Raw genomic sequence first — 22,666 nt, 5'->3', positions numbered from 1 at the left:
GTGAGTCAGCAACCGAAAGAGTATTAACTGAGGCTGATACTATAGCAAAATGCAAAAGGGTGAAAGATAACCCACAGTCCTAATTTTTCACACTGAAGTCAGATTTTAGTTTAGACAAGTGATTTACAGACTTCGTTGTGCACCAGACTCACTGGAAGGACTTGTTAACACCCAGGCTGGGGCCCACCCCAGAGTTTCTGATTGAGTGCGACTAGATCGGACCTACAGTATTTGTATTTCTAGAAGTCCTAGGTGAGCCTGAGGCTGCTACTCTGAGAACCACACATTGAAAACCAATTTCTAACGATTAATGAAAAACAAATATATAGAAAGGAACTTAATTAGTTCACTAGCTCATTAGCTACCTCTAATTCCAATGTTATCTTACTGCTTAGACTAGACCTTTAAGGCTCACACAGGACAGCATTGTTCCCTGCACGGGCCTGTGCTAAGTTTAACTGAGTGGCCTTCAACCTATCATCCCTGGCCCTTCAGGCTCTCTCTCTCCTCTGCTGGCCTGCCCCCAACCCGCCCACTCGGAGCTGGCTGCTTGAAACGGCTGCTTCTTACCTTGGGGCTCAACTTCCTGAGGTAGTGCTTTTGTTCAGCCACCCCTAAAGGGTGCAGACAGTTGGTTCTCAGGCATTCAGAACTTCTTGAATTTCTGTAGTATTAACTGGATTTAAAGGCCAAAGGTAAAGGACTTTGAAAATGAAGAGATTAAGAAAAAAGGTTCACGTGCAGAAACTTGTTAAAGGAGTGACTGGGATGAGCTGAGAGAAAGGGAAAGGCAAAGGCACTGGGCAGAAGCCTGATTACAAAGAGGTAATTAATACATTGCGTACCGCATAGAAATCTCTAAGACATACACCAGGGTCGAATGACCAAAATACAATGTAACTGCAATGCTTTATGGGTTCATGCAATTATATAGTTTTTTGTAGATTGACCTGCACGGTTTCCACCAATGAGATTGCTTCATTCGATGTGGACAAGACAGTGTGTTGGCATCTAAAGTCCATAACAGATGGCGCATGAAACACGAGAAAACTCGCGAGCGGTACGCAATGTGTTAAGAGACAACCCCATGGGATGGACTTCAAGTAAATCTCTCACCAGCTCTACTGAGGTCCCACAGCAGACACCTCTAGGCTCAGAGACTCTTACCCTTCCTTGAATCAGAGATCTCCTGGACCTTTTCCCAAGAAATACACAAGTGTGCACAGAGAGTGTGTAAGCCATTTCAGTAAGATTCCCTGAGTACCGTCTCCTTCCCCTACAGCCTGAATCTCTGGACACACTGTTGTAGAAAAACCACAGATTTTTACAAGACCTTAATGCATATTATCAAGGCAGTGTGGGTGCTTGGTCAAATCAATGGGTCATTTAGAGATGCACAGAACACTTCTGTTGTGAGCCACATCACTGCCCCGCCCCGCCCCACCCCCGCCCCCACAAAGCAAGCACAAGAAGAGCCGCCCCACCATCTAGTTTAGTATAGAGTATCTAGCGAGTAAAAAGAACATATTGCACAGAAGCCAATTATGTGGGCAGTGAGTTAACAGGGGCCCAGGCTCGGTAGCCTGCAGGGCCTCATATGCTGGAACACTAGGCAGTGCTGGGTGGCCACACCACTAGTCCTGCTCTACCCTGTCAACACCCACCTCCAAGCCCACCCCGACATGTTGCAGCCTTTTGCAGGGAAGAATCAGGTATAAATAAGACATGAAGCCCTCAGTAAAGAGGAGTTTATTTTAAAAAACTCTAGTGTTCTGGTCCTTGCCCCTGCACCAGGGCAAGAGCTGGAGCTAGAGTCAAGTGTTACCGGCACAGGGTGGAGGAAGGGAGGTGAAGGGAAAAGCCGGGCTTCTGTCAGGAGCACCCCACCTCACTGTTGTGCACTTTTAAGGAGAACGCAGTCCAGCTGCTGGTGGTAAGAAAATGTAGACTCCCAAGATTCATGGGTTAACTTTACTCACAAGTTAAGCCGAAAGTCATTTGCCTCTGTCATGATTTCCCAAACCATAGTCTTGAGAGGTGCTGGGATAGCAGCAAGTGGGGCTCAAGCCAACACCCGTCATTTCTTTGAGTATCCAAGTAATAAATGCCAACTCTTCTGCTCCAGGACTGGAGTCTCTAGCCTTTTCCACCATAATCCTGAATCAGGCGAACCCTCCTCCTTCCTCTAGGACTCAGGGTGCCGAGCCCGCAGTCGGCGACAGGCCAGGCAGCCACGCACTTCCTTCACATGTGAGCAGGAAGCCTGATTTCATTCAGCTGCTCCTGTGCCAGCAAGGGTCAGCAGTGGGCACTTGGGGTGGCGCTGGGCCCTGGGGCCTCCTCCTGCGGCAGAGTCAGGCGGGGTTCCAGGCTTCTGCTGAGACATCAAGGCAGAGTCCCTGTCCTGCCCTAGCTCTGGGCCAGCACAGTCCCCCGGTTTGGCTGCACCAGCTCACAAGCTCTTAGCTGGGGTTCTGGCATCTGCGGCTCAGCTAGAAACAGGCTGAACAGTGTTGCTAATTCTTCAGAGAAGTCCTGCAGTAAGCAGAAAGATAACAGAAAAGGCAGACACGTAATTCTTGACGGTGCATCCTTCCTACTAAAAATCCTAAATACTAAGGCCATAGTTAAACCAGTGAGTAGACAACTTAGCTACTTCATATTTCCTGACTTCTACACTGAAATGGAGTTGAAACCTTGTCCCATTAAGTACTCTGGGGAGCTCAAGCTCTGGCAGGGAGAGTAAACTGACCGGAAGCTCTACTGAGTACTAATCGCCATCTGAGTACATAATATGTACATTATTTCATCTTGACAAACCCTAGAAGATATAATTATTCTCATTTTATGGTGAAACTAAGATGAATTATTTGCCCTAAATCACACATTAAGTACTAGACAGGATTAAAATTCAGGTTATTGCTTTAAAAAACCCACACTCACTCTGCCACGCTGCTCTCCCACTATACCCACCTTCCATCTTCCCTTCCTCCACTGACCTGGCCCCTCACGCAGTGGCTGCTCAAGGGTGAGGAAGGCACATACCAGGACAGCCACTTCATTTCAGGGTGGTCCCGGAGACACCTGACAAAATCCCCTGAGCTTTGGAAAGATGCTAAGAATGCCAGGCACCACCACTTGCCCGCTTTCAGGATAAAAGGGACATAGGATACCTGTTCTCTTCACAGGTAAGAGATGAGGACTCCTTACCTCTGGCCACTGGGCCTCACGGAGGCTGTCCAGGCAGGCCTCTATCTCTTTCCGTCCCATCAGACCTTTCTCCACCAGCTCCCGGAGCAAGAACAGCAGCAGGTCCCACTGCAACACACATGCAGGAGGTGAGGGTGGCTGGGAGGACTACGCAGTGACCCTGACTAACACAAAGGACAGAGCTGCAAGGAGTGAGAAGACTTCTAAGGTCAACTGCTACAGGAGTTCATTTCAGCATGGAAGAGAAAATGGGGAAACAAAAGAAACAAGCTCATAACGTCTGAGGTAAGAGTGGTGGGTATGAGAACATGACCCCGCAGGACTAAGCCTGTCTGCCCCCCATCCACCCACCCCTCTGACTCACCTCCCTTGGCCGAGTGTCCGCCAGAAGCCCCACGTTTCTTGGGCTCAACAGCAGCTGCAGGGGAACAGGCACCTGAAAGTCGTCCTTCCACAGGGAAAGCAGCATGTGCAGGAGCCTTCGAGCCTGCCCTCTCTCCAGCCAGTGCTGTGGGGGGGGCCCTAGGACAGGAATCTGGTCTGCAACTATGGGGAGAGGGGAAGCCAAACTTAAATAGAGGCAGAGTCACCTGGCCAGCCCCTGGGAGGAAGAAGAACAAAAGAAAGTTTTGTGATCTAATCTTGCTTGTACCCAACCCTGAGATCAGGGGGATCTGGCAAGAGAATGAGGTGACAGAAGACATACCAAGGAGGGATGCTAACTCCACAGAGCACTTTGCCAGATGCTGCTCGGCAGGTGGGCACAGGAACTGGGGAAAAAGCAGGGAGACCCCTGGGCATTAGCACCATCCTTGGAGTTGCAGCCCTGAGCCGATGCGGCTCTGGTTATTAGGCACAGACAAGGACACAAAGGCAGCCTGCCGTGGCCTACCTGGCGGCACCGCAGTGTCTGACCCAGATGGCCTAGGAGCTGTTCCAGATGCTCTGGGGACACTCCCTCTTCAGGGTCCCGGGGCCCCGCGGCCACCGAGAGCACATCCTAGAGAGGGCAGGGCCAGGAGCAGAGTGAGGCCACAGAGAATGCGGCTTGGGGTGGGGATCAGCCAGTGGAGAGAGGCAGGAGGAAAAGGCAGGCAGGACCCCTAGAGGGAAGTGGTTGGACTGAGGCGCCCTTGGACTGGGGGCTGGTGCAGGACAGCACAGCTGGGAGAGGCAACCAAGTGGACAACAGAGGGGACAGATGGAGCAGGTAAGCCAAGGAACAACATGCTGCCACAGAGTTCAAGAGATATCGCTTGTCGTGGGACAAAGCCATACCTAGCCAATTTCCAGAGAATGTCTTATTATTCTGAAAGAATTTAGGGGGAGCACCCTACTGCACACATGCAATATTTTCTCTTTCATGCTTGTCGAGGTTTCAGTACGGAAATCCTCTGTATATTGAAAACCAGTAGCTACTGGCCACTTTGCCTACCTTTCTCTCTCCTATATACTCTTCAATTTTAGTCCCTAGTCCACATCTTTACTCCTACACCACTATCCTAGACCAGGGAAAATGAGTAAATAGTTGAGGCTTTGCAAGTCATGAGGTCTGTGCGCCAACTGCTCAGCTCTGTGCTGTAGCACAAAAACTGCCTTGGACAATTCGTAAAGGAACAAGTATGGCTGTGTTCCAACAACAGTTCAGTTATAAAAGAAGGAGCAGGTTGGATTTGGCCTATGGGCTGTTGCTGACCTTGGGTCTAGACAGTCTGATTTTTTTAAAAAATCAAGTTAAAAGCACTGATAGATTATCCTTACTGCCTGTAACTGAACAAGTATAACCTCCCACACAGAACATTTCTGAAATCATATCCCAATACCAGGTGACTGCCCCATAAAGACTGTTAGTACCCACCCCTATCACCATCGGTAGAGTATGTATCTAGTAAAACATTTTCCTATCTACCCTTTCCTCCTTTCAGGTGATTCAAGTACAAAAGTCAAAGAAGAATGATTAGGAAAGCCATTCAGTTGAACCCTGTCCTACCTCATCCCATTCAGTATCAAACAAAACGGGAGCTATAGCTGGACAACACAGAAAGCCGCGACACATACTGGAGCTGATGTGGAAGAGGAGGAGGCTGGGGAAAGAGCAGGGAGTCGGGGAGAGGAGCTGAAGGGAGTAGGGAGCCGTGTACTTTGATCTCGGAGATGAGGTGGGAGGGGAGGGGAGCATGGTGCTCACAGGCACGGGAGCAGCCCCTCCGCTCCCCCCGGGCAGCCGGGTCAGGACCCTGGGCTCGAAGCATGCGACTCACTGCTGCTTTCACCTCTCTCCTAATCAGCGCTGTAGGTCAGAGGGAGAACAGAGAAGAGGTTACCAGAGCAGCCCTACATGGGCTCACCATGCCGACCCATGCATGCCCTTCGCTGTTTCCAGCAGGCTCTGAGTCCCATCTCCCCCAGATGTCCTCCAACTTCATGCCAGTCCACTTCTGAAAAACTTGGGTCAGCTACTCCTCTTGCCTGGACCTTACCTGTAATGTTCGCTGACAACCAAGTACAGGCTTTCTCTGTTGCAAGCCCCACAGCAATGTTCTCTGCACTGCTCAGAACCTGTAACACACAGAAGGACTTGCAGAGTCAAGGGCTAGGGGAGGCCTGGGGACGATGACAAATGCCCAAGTCCATGACTGACCCACCCACCACCAGCAGCCTCACATGCATGTTCACAAGCACACACCTCTCCCATACCAACCGCCCAGCCCGCTAGCTCCAGGCCTCCTTCCTACGTACGGCTGCCGGGGTCTCCTCAGGGAGCAGCGCCCGCACAGCACCCGGGCTCTTTTTTTGGCAGAACCTATAAGGAGACAGAGGAGGTCAGTGATGTCTAGTTAGTTTAGCCTGACTCAAAGAAGGTACTTCCTGAGTGCAGCAACCACGTGAGCGGGGAGGGATGTGCCTGGGGGTTGGGGGCACTGTTAGGTCCCTGGCCCCACCCAGATGCTTGTAGGAAGAGGAACCCCAACCACCTGCTCTTCTAATACAAGTTGGAGTTTTGGTCCCAAAAAATTCTAAAGCCAAAGATATCTTAAAGAGGAGGCAAAAAAAAAAAAAAAACAACAACAACAACAAAAAAAGGCATAAAGAAAAGCAGGGTGGGAAGAAGACATGGAATAAAGGACATGAGTATAAAAACTAAGAGGAGAGGGTCCAAACAGACTGCAGTCTCTTACTCCCGCCCCTGGGTCAATGCCTGGGCCCCGTGGGGGCACAGCTGGGAACACAAGATCTCCAACAGCTGGGCTGGATCTCCCCCTTCCTGTCCATGCGTCAACAGCTGCTCCTGAAGAAGTGCTTCTGCCTGGCGCACCAGATCTGCCACCAGTGTGGCCCTGTAGCAGGGACAGCAATGTTTGGAGGTAGTTGGAAGGGTTGAATCAAAAAGGGGCTGCAAATTCAAGGAAATCTGGTCAGAACTAACTTCAAAGAAAGTTAGCAATTTCATCCCCTTGTCCCATACCACCCTGGACCCTGCCTCCCCAATCCCCTACAACTGACTTTCCTCAGTTTGGCAACAAGGTGTTAGAACTTGAAAGGGAAAAAATGGTAAGGGAATGAGACTGGGACCCTCAACACCTCCATTCCCAAACCCCGCAACCCACACTCACTTGATATGTTTGACACAGTTAGAGCCAATTCTCTCTGCCACAAACTCCACAGTCCGGCGCAGGGAGGGTGGCTGGTTGTGGAAAAAGGCTTGGGCCAGCTGGGCCTATGGGGAGGAGAGAGCAATGCAGTGAAGGGTTCTCTTTTCCCCACTCGGTGGCCCCCGACTTCCACTCTGCCCCTGCCCCTCACCTGCAGCCCCTGGGTGGTCCGCAGAGGCTGGGCTCCCAGGCCCGTGGTGGTGGTAGGGGTGATTTTTCTCACGAAGCCCCCACTCCGCCCACTGCTGCCTGATACCCACGAAGCAAGCAGTTTGCGGAGCTCTCCTGCATTAGGGAAGACCAAGTGCTTAGTTTTAGAACCCCCTTCCCCGTCACCACACATGTTAGACTTCAGTGAAGCATTTGTGGGGTAAAGAGGCTGAGGCACCTGGGGAGTGCCTAAGAACAGAACATCACATTAGGGTGTTAGGCCCATGGGGTGCCTTTAGGGTACTCATGAAGGGACAGGCCAAGGACTAAGGACTGTTTGGTGGTGGGGGTGGAGGGCTGGTGACACAAGTATCCTCACCGATGTAGGGACAACAAATGTAGAGCAGGTGCTGGTCCACCACAGGCATGCCATCCTGAGGGGAGAGAACAGTCCAGAATTGGGAAGGCACGCAGGCTTCTCGTCCTTCCCAGTGTGCCAGAAACGGGTCAGGTACAAAAATTATACAAGAGTTCAGTCTCTATCCTGGCTTGTCTCCTGCTGGGCCTCAGATAGCCTGCTGGACCCCATGGCTGTGGCTGGACCCCAACACTTACCAAACTCTGCTCTGAAGTTCTTGTATCCAGCTCAAAGGCATCCAGCTGATGCTCTTCCAGAAAAAACAGGTCCTCAGGGACTGTGGGAATCTGATGAGAGATTAAAGCAGTACAAGCTCCGGTCAGCACTTGAGGGCTTCATCACACCTTCTATTCAGTGGATTCCGGCTTCAGGCAACCTTCCTCTGAAACTACAGTAATTCCCAGAGCTCCTCTGAACCTTCATTTTCTGGCCCCAACCTTGATCAGAGCCCGACATTCTCCCTTTCCCCATCTCCAGCCATAGCAGTCACCCCCCTTCCTTTTCCAACCTGGACCCTCACTCCACCAACCTGGAAAAGCCAGCCCAGGACGGCAAGCAGCAACAGCTTGTTCAGGAAACACATCTCCCCTTTACCTTCCTTTGACAAAACCAACCTCCTAAAAGGTAAATGAGGGTATCAACTGAATTTGTGCAAAGAAAGAAATGAAATGGAGTAAAAGAAAGCCATGGTTGAGAAGGTAATTCTCAAAAGCAGACCTAAAAGAGACTGCTGTCATATAGGTGACCAGGATCTATCTCCTCACTGCCCCTTCCCAGGCCTGCACTCCCTCTTGGCTGGGCCACAGGCAAATAACTACCCAATGTCTTTCCTTGTGGACCAAATCCCGCCTCTCCCCAAGAGTGAGTGATGGCTATGGTTCCATACAGGAAGCACAGGCTGCTTGACTCTCTTCATAAACAGCAGCCTCAGCAACATTCTGTCCACACTGTTTTTAAGCTGTGCCCTTTCTCTACTCACCGATGTAAGTGTAGCAGGAGAGTGAAGATGCTGCGGTAATAGTCCAGCATGGGAACAATGTGGTCAGCCAGTGAAAGGAACTCCACCAGCCAGGGTACTGTGAGCACCGCTCGGTGGGCCTGCAGCCCCTGCTGCAGCAGAGCTCGTACATCCAGGGCTGGGGGCACCTGGCAGGGCCAGAAGTAACTCAGTGGGCAGGTCCCAGGGCTGGGAAGTGTGCCCTCTGACTACAGTGTCTTCTGGTTCCTCCCAGCTCCCTCCTTACCACAGCCCCTATTCACCTGGCTCCTCAGGGCCACAAGGGAGTCCTGGAGCTCACGGGTTGGGGGTGGTTCAGGCCCCCGGTAGGGCATGAAAGCTACAAAGCCCAGGAATTTAGCCAGAAGCCTTAGGCTGAGCAGCACCACAGCAAACTGTCTCCGTTCACCCTGTAAGGAGATCAGGGAAGTAAAAGGTCCTAAGCATAAGGCTTCTAAAAAAAAAAAAAAAAAAGTCCAAATCTGTTAGAAAGTTTTTCTTGAAAATACCCCTGCCCTCCTAGGTCAGAAACCCTTCAACTTCCTTGTTCTGCTTTCTAACCTGCCAGTCCACATCTGACTCCCCATCTTCATCACTAGGCTCAGGCTGAGGCAGGACAAGGCTGTTGAGCTCCCGGATCTTCAAACTCAGACTATCCATGAGATGCTGATTAAACTGGAAGCTAGGAAGCGGAGGAAGAAATAAAAAAAATAAAAAACACAACATTGGAACAGGTGAAAGAAGAACTGGAATAGACAAGAGGTGCTCCAGACAGAAGGGCTTAGAGGGGTTGAGGGGGAGGCCAAGGAGCAATGAGGTTACTCACAGGGGTGAAGGAGCAAGAAAGAGCTCCTCAGGTGGTGGGGCAGGTAAACACTGTGCTTGCCTCCTCCCATGACCACATCAAAATTACAACTTATAGAACAATCCTCAATGAGATCCACCTGAAGACTAACTGAACAGAAGTTCTCTCACTAAGGATGTATAGAAGCCTCCACTTTGAAACTGGTAGTAGGAGTCGAGACACTGAAAGGACAAATCCCATACCCACATGTGGCGAGTAAGAAGACGGCATTTTGAGGAAGACGCTGTTGCAGCTACAGTAAAGGGCTGTCCTGTGTGCTCTTGCTCCTGACCCAGGAAGCTATGCAGCAGCAATGGCTTTTAAAGATACTAGAAAGACACCCATGGGACCAGAGGTGACAATTACTCATTTACAATTACTCTAACCGGCTGCAACATAAAGTCTTTGGAGGAGATGTGTGCTGACTTGATCAGAGGCACAAAGGAAAAGGATCCCAAGGTGAGAGGACCATTTGGATGCCTACCAAGATTCTGAGAACCGCTACATGAAAAACTCCCTGGGGGCAAGGTTCTAAGACTTAGGACCTGTTTCAAATAAGGACTCACAAGTGACTCATTGACTCCCAAAGCCCTTCTGAGGTTGTTAAGCAGGTTACTTCCATCAGTGTTGAGCCAGGAGTTGAGGTTGAAGTCACTACTGCAGATGCTTAAATCAAAGTTTTTAATAAATTGACTATCAGTAGTTTAGAGAAAAAGAGAAGGAAAAAAATTAGAAGAGATCTCAGTTGTGGAGTTCCCTCCTGAGGAACGAGGGGTCACAGCCCCACACCAGGCTCCCCAGCCCAGGCTACCAGTGCTGGCAAGAGTCCCCATGACTCCCGGCTGTGAAAACCAGGAGGGATTGTATCCCAGTGAAACAAAAGGGCTACTGGAGTCCCAGGTGTTCCTCTTTAAGGGCCAGTGCACAGACGTATTCGCACTGACACTCGCTCTGGCTTCAGTGCAGGGGCAGCAGCTAGAAAAGCTCCAGGGCCTTACGGAGAGGACTTGAATTTGACTAAATTCAGGACAAGGGCTGGAGGTGGGGAAGGCTGGTCAGCTCTGTCCAGGGATGGAGATGCTGACACGCCTTACTGTTCCTTTGCTGAGCTCTCCCTCCGCCCAGCCGGAAATCTGTGCTCTCCATTATTCGGGCTAACACTGTTCACCACCCTGGTGATTCCTGAGACCCCGTCCCACTCCTACTCATGTACTTGGCTCGAGCCACTTCCAGCAGTTTTCCACACAAGTGTCTGCCTTGGCTTACACTGTGGACTTCCTCAAACTCTCTCAAAGGTCCACAAAACCCAAACATCACAGAGGCTGGTCTTGGTGTGCCCAGTACCTCTTGCTAAGTGATCCGAAGACTGGCACAACTGGCAACTGGTCTCAACTTGTGCTGCATCTCCCATCAGGTGGCAGCCAGTCTTAAATTGGAACACAGCTCCACCAAAGTGGCTAACGCCTAAAAACAAGCGGTGTCTGGCCTAAGCACATACTGTGTTGCCCACCAAAGGACACTGGAGGAAGCTGGCCTTGGTTTATAGTATAGGGTCTCCCGAGCACTGCCAAGCCCAGCACAAGTGGCAACCAAATGCAGATCTCTTTGTAGCTCCAACCATGGAGCCCCAACCCAAGCACAAATGGTAGCTGATATTGGCCTGAACCAAGGCCCCTTCTGAGAGGCTCCAGAACTTACACACCAGGTGGCTGGCTTCAGATTACAACAGAGCACCAGCCAACCAGCTCCTCAAACAATGCACTTGAAGAGGAACTTGACTGGTACCAGAGCCCTGCTAAAGTGCCTCTTGCTCAATGGGGTCAACCCCTGCACAAAAATTGTTCATTGTAATCAAGGCCAGCCCTAACAGCCAGTCAGACTGAGGGTCAATCCCAACCCACTGATGGGCCAACATCAAGCAAGCCTCAACTACAACAGGAAGGCTCACACAACCCACACAAGGGACATCCCTGGAGCACCCAGCTCAGGTTAATGGGGAGGCTATGCCACTGGGCCTTACAGGACACCTACTACATAAGGCCACTGTGTCAAAACAGGGATATGTAGAAATCTACCTAATATATAGAAACAAACATAAGAAGACAGTCAAAATGAAGAGACAAAGAAACATGTCCCAAATGAAATAAGAAAAAACTACAAAAAACAAACAAACAAACACAAAAAACAGAGACAAGCAGTTTACCAGATTCAGAGTTCAAAATACTGGTTATGGGAAAGTTCAATGGGGCAAGAAGGCCATGCCAGAGGAGGTCAAGCATAGACTGGCTGTTTTAAACAAAAAGAAGCAAACAAAAAGAATGCTCAACAAACACTGGGGAAGGATAGATGAGCTCAATGAGAATCTTAACAGAGAGAAAAGAACTATAAAAAATAGCCAGTCAGAAATGAGAAGTACAATAACTGAAATAAACAATACATTAAAGGGAATCAACAGCCACTTAAACGAACCAAAGGATCAAATCAGTGATCTGGAAGATAAGGTAAAGGCAAATACCCATTCAGGGGGGGGAAAAAAACTTAGAAGAGTTTAAGGGACATCTGGGACAACAACAAGGGGACCAACATTCACATCACAGGGGTACCAGAAGGACAAAAGAGAGAGCAAGTAGTTAAAAATCCAGTTGAAGAAATAATGACTGAAAATTCCCCTAACCTGATGATAGAAACAGACATACAAGTCCAGGAAGCACAGAGAGGCCCACACAAGATACATCAAAATTAAAATGTCAGGGTTTAAAGACAAAGAATCTTAGAAGCAGCAAGAGAAAAATAGTTAATTAACTAGAAGGAAGCCCCCAAAGACTATCAGCTAATTTCTTAACAGAAACTGCAGACCAGAAGAGATTTGCAAGATATATTCAAAGTGAAGAAAAGCAAAGACCTATAAAAAAATATTACCCAGCAAGGCTATCATTTAGAATCAGAGAGATAAAGTGTTCCCTAGACAAGAAAAAGCAAAAAAAGTTCATCACAACTAAACTAGTATTAAAAGAAATGTTAAAGGGACTTCTTTAAGAAAAAATGAAAAGATAAAAAATGTGATTAAGAAAAAACAGGAAAGAAAAAATTCTTACTGACAAAGACAAAAAAGCAGTGTATCAACCAACTCTAAATCTAATACAAAGGTTAAAAGGCAAAAGTAGGAAGATCATGTGTAAGTGCAACAATAAAGGGTATACACAAACCCACACACAAGAAGTAGTAAAAAGTAATGACAAAAACATAAATGTGATAAATATGGAGGGGGTAAGTAAAAATTGTAGTGATTTTAAAGTATGTTTAAACTTAAGTGACCAACTCAAAATAGACTGCTATAAACATAGTTTGTTATATATAAAACACATGTTAACCATAAACCAATAATCTGTAAGAGATATACCATATATAAAGAGAAAGGAAACCATATACAACACTGTAGGAAGTCATCAACATACAAAAAAAGAGAGGAAGAGAATAAGAAAGGATCAGAGAAGAACTACAAAAACATTAAGAAAACAATAAAATGTTCTGAAAACTATATACCTATCAATAATTACTTTAAATATAAATGGACTAAATGCTCCCATCAAAAGACAAACATGGCTCTATGGATTTAAAAAAATAAGACCAGTACATATGCTGTCTACAATAGACCTGCTTCAGATCAAAATACATACACAAATGTAAAGTAAAGGGATAGAAACATTTTTCATGGAAATGGAAATGAAAAAAGTTAGGGGAGCAATACTTAGACAAAATAGACTTTTAATCAAGGGCTGTAACAAGACACCAAGAAGGGCATTTCACAAACAGATCAATCCAATTAGAGGGTAGAACCTTTGCAAACATCTACGCAACCAACACAGGAGCCACCCAATATATGAAGCAAATGTTGATGGCTATACTGGGAAAGATAGATAGTAATACAGCCGTAGTAGTGGATTTTAACACCCCATCGACATCAATGATATACCTTCCAGACGGAAAAATCAACAAGGAAATAGTGGCCTTAAATGAAATACCAGACCAAATGGATTTAATTGATATTTTCAGAGCATTTCAACCCAAAGGAGAATATATATTCTTTTCAAGTGTTCATGGAGTGTTTTCCAGGATAGACATGCTGGGCCACAAAACAAGTCTCAATAAATTTAAGAAGATTCAAAGCATATCAAGATCTTCTCTGGCCACAATGGTCTGAAACAATAAATTAATTATAAGAAGAAAACTGAAAAAACACACAAACACATGGAGGCTCAATCACATGCTTCTAAAAAATTAATGGGTTAATGAGATTAAGGAAGAAATCAAAAGATACACCTTTTTACAAATGAAAATGAAAACATAAATGACTAAAAAAATCTGTGGGAAACAGCCAAAGCAGTTCTAACAGGAAAATTCAGAGCATGACAGGCCTGTCAAGAAACAAGAAAAATCTCAAACAATCTGACCTTACACACAGAGGAACTAGAAAACAAAGCCCAAAGTGAGTAGAAGGAAGGAAATAATAAAGATCAGAACATAAATAATTGAAATAGAGTCTCCAAAACTATTGAAAAGGTCAATCAAACCAAGAACTATTTCTTTGAAAAGACACACACACACAAAAACATCAATAAACCTTCAGCCAGACCGTCAAAAGCAATGGGAGGACTCAAATAAATAAAAGCAGAAATAAAAATGACAACCAACACCACAGAAACACAAATGATTGCAAGAAAACACCACAATCATATGCCAAAAATTTGGACAACCTAGAGGAAATAGATGAATTCCTAGAAACACAAACTTTCAAGGCTGAATCAGGAAGAAACAGAAAAACTGAACAGACTGATAACGGCTAACAATATCAAATCAGTAATCAAGAAACTTCCAACAAACAAAAGTCTTGGACCAGATGGCTTCACAGGTGAATTTTAATAACCATTCAAAGAAGAATAAATGCCTATCCTCAAACTATTCGAAAAAGTCAAATGAGGTAGGGTGGGAAGGCTGGTGGGAGAAGGTCCCAAACCCATTTTATGAAGACAGCATTATCCTGATACCGAAACCAGAGACACTACAAAAAATGAAAATCATAGGCCAATATCCCTGATGAACGTTAATGCAAAACTCCTGAACAAATATTAGCAAACTGAATTCAGCAATAACTTAAAAAGATCATACGTCCTTATCAAGTGGGATTTATTCCTGGATGCAAGGTTAGTTCAAGCTCCATAAATGAATTAATGTACTATACCACATAAACAGAATGAGGATAGAAATCATACATTATCAATACGTGCAGAAAAAGCATTTGACAAAATCCACCATCCATTTATGACAAAAACTCTCAGCAAAGTGAGACAGAGGGGACATACCCCAACATAATAAAAACCAGATATGATGAATCCCCAACTAACATTATACTCAACAGTGAAAATCTAAAAGCTCTTTCTTTAACATCAGGAAAAAGACAAGCATGTCCACTTTCACCACTTTTATTCAACATAGTATTGGAAGTTCTAGCCATAGCAATGAGACAAGAAAAAGAAATAAAGAGCATCCAAATTGGAAAAGAAGTAAAACTGTCATTTTTTGCAGAGGCCATGATACTCCATATAAAGAACCTTAAACATTCCACCAAAAAAATTATTAAAATAAATGAATTCAGTAAAGTATTGGGATACAAAATTAATATTCAGACATGTTTCACTTTTATACACCAATAACAAACTATAAAAGAAGTGAAACTGAGAAAACAATCCCATTTATAATTGCATCAAAAAGAATAAAATACCTAGGAATAAATTTAACTGAGGAGGTAAAACACCTGCCTGTACTCAAAAAACTGTATGACACTGAAAAAAGAACTGACGATACAAATAAATGGAAGCATATACCATCCTCATCGATAGGGAGAATTAACATCATTAAAATGCCCCTACTACCCAAGGCTATCTAATAGATTTCATGCAATACCTATCAAAATATCCATGGCATTTTTTCACAGAATTAGAACAAGTAATTCTAAAATTTATATGGAACCACAAAAGACCCCAAATAGTCACAGTAATCTGGAGAAAGAACAACTAAATTGGAGGTATCACACTACCTGATATCAAATTATACTGCAAGCCTATAGCAATCAAAACAGGTTGGTACAGGCATAAAAACAAACACATGGATCAATGGAACAGAAGAGAGAGCCCAGAAATAAATCCATGCATATATGGTCAATTAATCTATGACAAAGGAGGTAAGAATATACAATGAGTTAATGACTGTCTTTTCAATATATGGTGTTGAGAAAACTGGACAGATCCATGCAAAAAAATAAATAAAAGAAACTGGATCACATTCTTACACCATATACAAAAATAAACTCAAAATGGATTAAAGACTTAAGTGTAAGACCTGAAACCACAACACTCCTAGATGAAAAACATAGGCAATAAACCCTTTGACATCACTTTTAGCAATATTTTGGGGGGTACATCTCTTTGGACAAGGGAAACAAAAAAGAAACAAATGAAACTACATCAAACTAAAAAGGTCTTGCATAGTGAAGAAAACCATCAGCAAAATGAAAAGATAACCCACTGAAAGAAAGAAGGTATTCACCCACAATACATCTGATGAGGGGCTAATACCCAAAACATATAATGAATTCATACAACTGAATACCAAAAAACCCAAACAATCCAAATGGGCAAAGGACCTCAACAGACCTTTCTCCGAAGAGGACATACAGATAGCCAACAGACATATGAAAAGATGCTCAAACTTAACTAATTATCAGGAAAATGCAATTTGAAGTCAAAATGAGATATCATCTCACACCTTTCAAAGTGGCTATAAGCAAGAAATCCACAAACAACTCTTGGCAAGGACATGGAAAAAAGGGAACCCTCATACACTGTTGGTGGGTCTGTAAATTGGTAGAGCCATTATGTGAAACAGTATGGCAGCTCCTCAAAAATTAAAAAAGAAATCCAAAACACTTCAGCATTATTTACAAATGACAAGTATGAAAGCAACCTAAACGTCCACTGACAGAAGAATGGATAAAGAAGATATGGTGCAGCTCTGGCCAGTGGCTCATTTGTTTGGAGCACTGTCCCATGCCCCAAAAAGTTGCGGGTTCAATCCCCAGTTGGGACACATGCATAGGCCATGGGTTCAATCCCTGGTCAGGGTGTGTACAAGAGCCAACTCATAAATGTTTCTCTCACATAGATTATTTCTCTCTCTTCCCTTCCTCTTTCTCTAAAATCAATAAATATATCCTCGGATAAGGATAAAAAAAAAAAGATGTGGTACATATACAGATGGAATATTACTCAGCCATAAAAAAGAATGAAACCTTGCCATTTCTGACAACATGGATGCCCCTAGAGGGTATTATGCTAAATGAAGTCAGACAAATACCATATAATTTCACTTATATGTAGAATCTAAAAATAAAAAACAAACAAACAAAACAAAAAAACTTATACAGAGAGCAAACTGATGGTTGCCATATGGGAGGGGTGCTGGGGATATGGGTGAGAAAGGTAAAGGGATTAGGAGTTAATATACATTTTCAGTTACAAAATAGTCACAGGGATGTAAAGTACAGCAAAGGGAATACAGTCAATAGTACTATGATAACTGTATGGTTTCTCGTGGGTACTAGACTTGTCCAGGTGATCACTTTGTAAGTTATATAAATTTCTAATCACTATGTTGAATACCTGAAACTAATTTGTAATGTCAAATGTAAAAATTGAAAAAAAAAATTTAATTAAAAAAACAATAAGAAGGAAAATGGAGGCAGAAAGTGAGAGCTAGAAGGAACCCATATATCACCCAGTACAACCCTGTTACATTTCAGGCAACGAAGAGAGAACTGTCCGCCCTTCTGGGAAGACAAACCTCTCCTGGCCTCTGCCCCCTCCCGGTAAGACACAGAAACCTTTACCTGCTGGCACTCAGGATGAAGTCCCTGAAGAATCCCTGACAGCCTGGGAAGGAGGGGGGTGGACAGGGCCCCCCACTGCTCTGAGGGGCCGCAAGCCGTTCCTGTAGGCGCCGCAACCGCCCCAACTTGTCAGCTCCAAGCATACTTAACACATCTGGAGCCTCACCCAAGATAGTGCCCCCGGTACCACCAGGACTCTGACACATCTGGGGCAGTGAGGAGGAAAGAAATTTAAAAAAACAGTAAGTTTTTCTGGAAAGAAGGACTGAACAAAATAAACAGGAAGTAATAAACATTTATGGAACGCCAACCTTCTATCAGGTGCCACAGATACATTTTTTGAGATGGGGATTATGTTTTTGTTTTACAGGTGAAGAAAATGAAACTGCAAGATTAAACATCTGTCTAGGGTCAACAGAACTAGGATCTGAAACCAGGCCCACCTGAGTCTTAAAGCCCACGTTCTTCCTACCACAGCAGAAATCAAGGGCAAGGAAGTAGTGCGAGGCTGAAGATAGGCAGGAAGGTACAGGGCATGAGAGGCGGCCCGGGGAGGTGTAGGTGCAGGGCATGGGAGAGGGCACCCTGGTTTCTCTCCAGCTGCCTGAGTTTCAACCATCACTCAAGAAGCAGGACTCCCATTCAAACTCCAGCCCAGGACCTGCCTGGCTGTCTGCCCTAGCCCGCAGTGCCAGCCATTACTTGGCTGTCTATAATGCCTACTGTTCACTGTAGGTTAATCTCCTGCTGGGGCTATTACCTGGAGAAGTTGTTTTTGGAAAAGCCGAACAAAATGACTGTGGCTGCAGGCTGCAGAGAGTTGACCCATCATGGCTCTGAGGAATAAGAAGCAAGAATGTCATGTGAGGGAAGAAGGAAGGGGGCAAATTTGACAGAATAAGCCAATGCTTGGGCAAAACTTTCAGCCCTTTACCAGGCCCTTTGAGCAGAACTCTGCCATAGCCGGCCAGCACAAGAATGTAGGAAAAGGTACGGGATACTTTCCTCTGTAGTGAGATCCCTTCAAGGTTAGAGATACACTTAGCTAACCAAGAAATAATATCACCCTCTAATCTTCAGTCTATACAGAGAGCCAGTGAGCTTCACGACCCACAAGGAAGGCAGATCACTGGACAGAGAATATTGTTTCTGCACCCTAGTTATCTAGCTATGCAAAGTTATCAGAATTGACAAACTAGATGATGGAGAAAACGGGATTGGAAAGGGTCTAACCAGTAACCTGGGCCAAAACTCAAGCAACCTGGAGTAAGAGCTTTGTATTTTTCCAAGCATTCACTAGCACAGAACAAGCATAAGTCGCTTCTAAAGCGAAGGAGCTGAAAAGAAAAACCCCTTCGAGTAAAAGCAGACCTGGCAATAACTGGAGAGATTAAGGAGGAAAGAAGATAACAGCTTCAGGGTGGGAGCAGTGAGAGAAAAGCCTTCCTTACACCAGCTACGCAAGCGCCTCTGAGCTGCTCGCTGCTGGAAGACAAGCAAGACAAGGTGACCAGTGTTTGAGCACCTACCTGATCCTGCTGCCCAAGCCCTTCTCAAAATCCCAGCCAGGCTCCTCATGGCGATCTTCCCACTCTCGAAGCACCTCATAAAATACATCCCTGACAGACACACAAGAATGCCTGGTGAGCTGAGGCACAGCTGATCTCATTCCCAGCTGACCTAACTCATTCACATGAGCACCTTTCCTAGCGCAGAAGAACTGAGGACAGGACTACCCATAGCCCATTCCTTGGGTTCTCCAAAGTTCTCCATAGGATGATAATGCCATAATCAAGTAGCAGCACACATGCCTGATGTACTTCTGTGGGCACTAAGAGTTGATCCAATTCTCTCTTAACTAAGAACTCCATGACTAAAGTCACATGTCTATGAGAAGGCTGCTAAGGTCAGAATTTCAAGTCCACGGGCATAAAAAACACCAATTAGTATCAAACCTCTAGTTTCTATGAAAATGACATAGGTTGCCTATCACAGAGTAAATGTGGCCTCACCCCCTCACCCCCAATTCCCTTTTCTTATCACCTCTGTTTTTTAAAAGTATGAAAGGCTCGGTCACTGGAGAAGTTTGCACGATTGTCAGTTTCTGGCTGAAAGGAGACAGCCTGAACAGAGGGTGGCATCGTCAGAGAAACCTAAAATACGGCAGTAACGTTAGAAAGAGAAGCCTGCAGACTGCATGCTCAGCAAACTTCATCCCCATATTTCTGCCCAGAGTTAGACTACAGGACAGTAGAGAAGTGTGAGCTGGGCTGCTTGTATTATGAGACTGGGAAGGGTCAGGTATGGGCCAGTAGACATCTAAAATGGGGTCAGTACCTTGGCAACACTGCCCTCGTAGGCAGCTCGAAGGCGGCCTTGCAGAGCTGGTGAGAAGCATAGCAGCCGCTCATTCTCGGCCAACAGCTTCAAGGTCCCTTTGTCCAGGTAGGAAAGAACTCTACAGGGTCAAGAGCACATATGACTGAGAATGGGACACACACTGCAAATAAGAAGCTGGCTCCTCCATACCACACAGAGTATGGAGCATGGAGCAGGTAGTAAGGCAAAGCCACTGGCCAAGGATTACAGATAATGGAGGTAAAAGGGGGAGATATGAGACCTGATGGAACAGGGAGCAAGACAACAGGACAGGAACATTAGACTTTAAACCCAAAGGTCAGTCACCCAGACCACAGTGGGCAGCTTGATTCTTTCACATGCTAAGTTTATAGCCTTGACACAAAATAAAGGGTTGTGTGTAGGAAAAGGTCCATGACTCTGCACACTTGTGTTAAGCACAAGCCTGTACCACAAGTGGCCAGAGAACCAAGTGGAATGGGTATAAGGCTCAGATGCCTCAGCTGGGGAAACTCACTGAAACTGATGCTCCAAAACCTGCACTGCAAAGAAGACACAATCGTGGACAGTCTGAAATAGTGGGCTTTCCAGGGAATCTAGAAGGAAAACATCAAGCTGTCAGTTAAGAATTATTCTATTTCCAGACCCCATTTCTCAATAAGAGGTTTGCTCACTGACCTAGGGTTCCTGGACTAGGTTCAGGTTCACTGTTTTTGGTGGCCACCATCCTCCGGGCGGTAAGGAGCTGAAGAACGAAGAAAAGCTCCAAGAAGAGATTTGGCACCAGGTTTTCTGGATATAAAAAGAAACCACAGCACATTGGGCACCATTCAGAACCAAAACTCAGTTCCACATGCCTTATCCATTCTCATATCCTATAGTCTTATAAGTATTTCCCTCCACTCCAGTGCTCTTTGCTGTCACTCACCTGCAATGCATGAGGAGTAGACAAGAGCCACCAGTTCTAGGCGCTGGCGGGAAGACACTTGCGCAGGGTCAGCAGGTTCAGCTGTGAGGTTTCCTGTCCTGGTGGGAAGGGAAAACCCCGATTCTGGGATGGGACAGATGGAAGCAGGTGACTGCTGCAGCTGCTTAGAGCTATGGAGATAAGAGATGTCATGAGCTGTCAGCCTGGCTTTCCCTCCACAGCCATATTCAGGTTTCTCCAGAGAGGACATCCACAGCCCCAGGGATAGACCCAAGGTTCCTGGGGGCAATCAATCTCAAGGAAAAGCCTCGCAGATCCCCCACAGAAAGGAAGTAACATCCCAGGAAGCAGCAAGGCCTTACCGCTCCTTCCTGAGCATCTCCCGCTCTTCTTGCAGACTTCTGCACCCTGGGGGAAGGCCATGGCCCCAAGGGCTAGAGTCTAGGACTGAGGGTTGGGAACTGGGGACACAGTTGATTGGGGGTGTAGTGAAGCAGGTCTTGGGCTTGGAGAGTGACCGCTCTTCGCTAACCGGAGTTGGGTTGATCCTGCGTGAAGGCTTCGTCCTGCTGAGAGCAGCCACAGGTTTTTCCCAAATTCCCATCATCAAACATCTTGACAACAGCTGGAGCCCTTGCAACACCCCCGCCCCTAATCATTGTAGTTATTTCTTCCCAAACATTCTGGTTACTTCCACCTTCTACTGAGGAGCGCCCAGCCCTAATTTACTGACTCCCCTTGTACAGCCTTCCCACCACCCATCTCGATGAGCGCTGATTCTCACCCTGCAGGGCCGGGGGGAACCGAGCCTACTGGAGGGAACTCCTCCAGGTTGCTGAGGTTTGGCGGATGAGAGCGCGAGAGGCTGGGACTGCCGGGGCTGCCACAGGCCCTAGGCCTCCGGCCCCCTACCCAGGACAGGCTCTCTCCGCTGAACCCCTCTTCCAGGCTCCCGGGGCCGCGGCCACCTCGCTCGCGAGCCTGCCCCGGGCCCCGCCTCCTTCCCCCGCGGCGGGCCGAAGGGGTCTCGGCAGCGGCGGCGGCGGCGGCAGCGCTTGAAGTCTCGGTCGAAGGGAAGAGCTGGCTGCGCGCCCCGCGGCCTCCCCGCGGCGGGCCCCCGGGCCTCCCTGGCAGTGTTGCCGAGGAGCCCGGGACCTTGGCGGGGGTTGGGGGGCCCTGTGGGAGGACACGGCTGCTCTGCTCCCTCAGGAAGTTCAGCAGAAACGGCACGAATTCCTTCTGCAGGGGCCGGAGTGAGTTCAGCGCGGCCGCCTCCCCGGGGTCATCCTGAGGGAAAAGCGGCGAGACGGTCAGCTGCCAGCCCGGGGCCGCGGGCAGCAGAGCGGCTCCCCGTTGGAGCGCACTCGGCCCGGGCTGACAGCCAGTCACCCAAAGGTAAGGGACCTAAGGGGTGGTGTCTCCCGCGGAAAGCAGATTCGGGTCAGGTCTGGAGGCGTGTCGGCGCTGTTACCTCGGAACTCTCGGCGCCGCGCGCGATCCACCGCACGGCGGCTGCGACCGACACCTCTTCTCGCAGCAGCGACTCCAAAACGGCCGCCATACCGGTCAGGGCGCTCTGAGGCAATTGCGCAGGCGCCGGCGCGCCGCGGGCGGCCTGGGAGGGGCGGGGCTGGCGCCGAACGGCGGCCGTTGGGCCGCTGGGTGGGAGGGCGGGGCTGGGGGGTGGGGCCGGCCGCGGGACTTCCCCTGGCTGAGGCTTTGCTCTGGCCTCCAGGCAGGGCCGCGGCTGGGTCGGCAATCCCGGGCTACAGTCCTGGTCGTCTGCGAAGTGCGTCCGCACTTTTCTGGGTGAGCCCCGGGCCCGGCTGTCCTGCCGGTGGGGGCGACCTGCCGGGATTCGGGGACGTGGCGGGAGAGACAGAAGGGCCGGGAGAGCGACCAGATGGTAAAGGTGAACAATTCTCCGGTGAGAGGGCCTTTGTCGTCCTCGATAAGCACATTCTTCCCCGCCCGCCCTCCCCCAAGAGTTTAAGTTTTCTAGATTGACTGTCATCACCCTGAAAAAGTTACGATAAAGTTAGCGTAACCTCACTTGACCTTTTTCAAAGGCTGGGTTTTCAGTACCCCCTTCCCCTACGGTACCCACAGGCTTTCCAGCACTCACCATCAACTGGTTGACCACTTAAGACTTTGAGCCAGAATTGT

At 47.3% G+C, this 22,666-nt stretch overlaps 1 protein-coding gene and 1 pseudogene across 2 annotated transcripts; one reads left to right on the top strand and one right to left on the bottom strand.

Moving 5' to 3' along the window:
• Window positions 1-1,770: 1,770 nt before the first annotated feature.
• CDAN1 (codanin 1) lies at window positions 1,771-22,061 on the bottom strand. 2 transcript variants are annotated; one of them, XM_054565526.1, is made up of 28 exons: window positions 21,972-22,061; window positions 21,285-21,787; window positions 20,863-21,069; window positions 20,501-20,670; window positions 20,251-20,364; window positions 20,090-20,168; window positions 19,552-19,672; window positions 19,258-19,367; window positions 18,744-18,833; window positions 17,975-18,050; window positions 17,215-17,420; window positions 8,990-9,110; window positions 8,692-8,838; window positions 8,411-8,577; window positions 7,961-8,048; window positions 7,629-7,718; window positions 7,393-7,447; window positions 7,015-7,148; window positions 6,825-6,928; window positions 6,390-6,548; window positions 5,950-6,013; window positions 5,691-5,769; window positions 5,352-5,500; window positions 4,103-4,210; window positions 3,917-3,980; window positions 3,575-3,756; window positions 3,211-3,318; window positions 1,771-2,535 (listed from the first exon to the last, which is right to left on the bottom strand). In XM_054565526.1, exons 1-28 carry the CDS (start codon window positions 22,059-22,061, stop codon window positions 2,410-2,412), a joined length of 3,711 nt encoding a protein of 1,236 aa, XP_054421501.1. In that variant the 3' UTR covers window positions 1,771-2,409. The 2 variants fall into 2 exon arrangements, with proteins under 2 accessions (XP_054421501.1, XP_054421502.1); XM_054565527.1 differs by having other exon boundaries at window positions 20,863-21,066.
• LOC129064314 (40S ribosomal protein S20-like) lies at window positions 9,568-9,982 on the top strand (annotated as a pseudogene).
• Window positions 22,062-22,666: the final 605 nt, after the last annotated feature.

This window comes from Pteronotus mesoamericanus, unplaced genomic scaffold, assembly GCF_021234165.1.
Source record: "Pteronotus mesoamericanus isolate MK-2021 breed Mesoamerican mustached bat unplaced genomic scaffold, CSHL_Meso_final contig_164, whole genome shotgun sequence".
Classification (NCBI taxonomy): Eukaryota; Metazoa; Chordata; class Mammalia; order Chiroptera; family Mormoopidae; genus Pteronotus; species Pteronotus mesoamericanus.
This window is presented reverse-complemented; position numbering and strand designations above follow the sequence as displayed.

What these genes read in the sequence shown, in the direction of transcription:
- CDAN1 (XM_054565526.1), bottom strand. Translation starts at nt 22,061, where the DNA reads ATGGCGGCCGTTTTGGAGTCGCTGCTGCGAGAAGAGGTGTCGGTCGCA. An exon ending in ACGAGGGCAGTGTTGCCAAG is followed by an intron (nt 19,368 to 19,551) that starts GTACTGACCCCA and finishes GCCGTATTTTAG; the next exon opens with GTTTCTCTGACGATGCCACC. An exon ending in AACTGTGTCAAACATATCAA is followed by an intron (nt 6,549 to 6,824) that starts GTGAGTGTGGGT and finishes TCCCTGCTACAG; the next exon opens with GGCCACACTGGTGGCAGATC.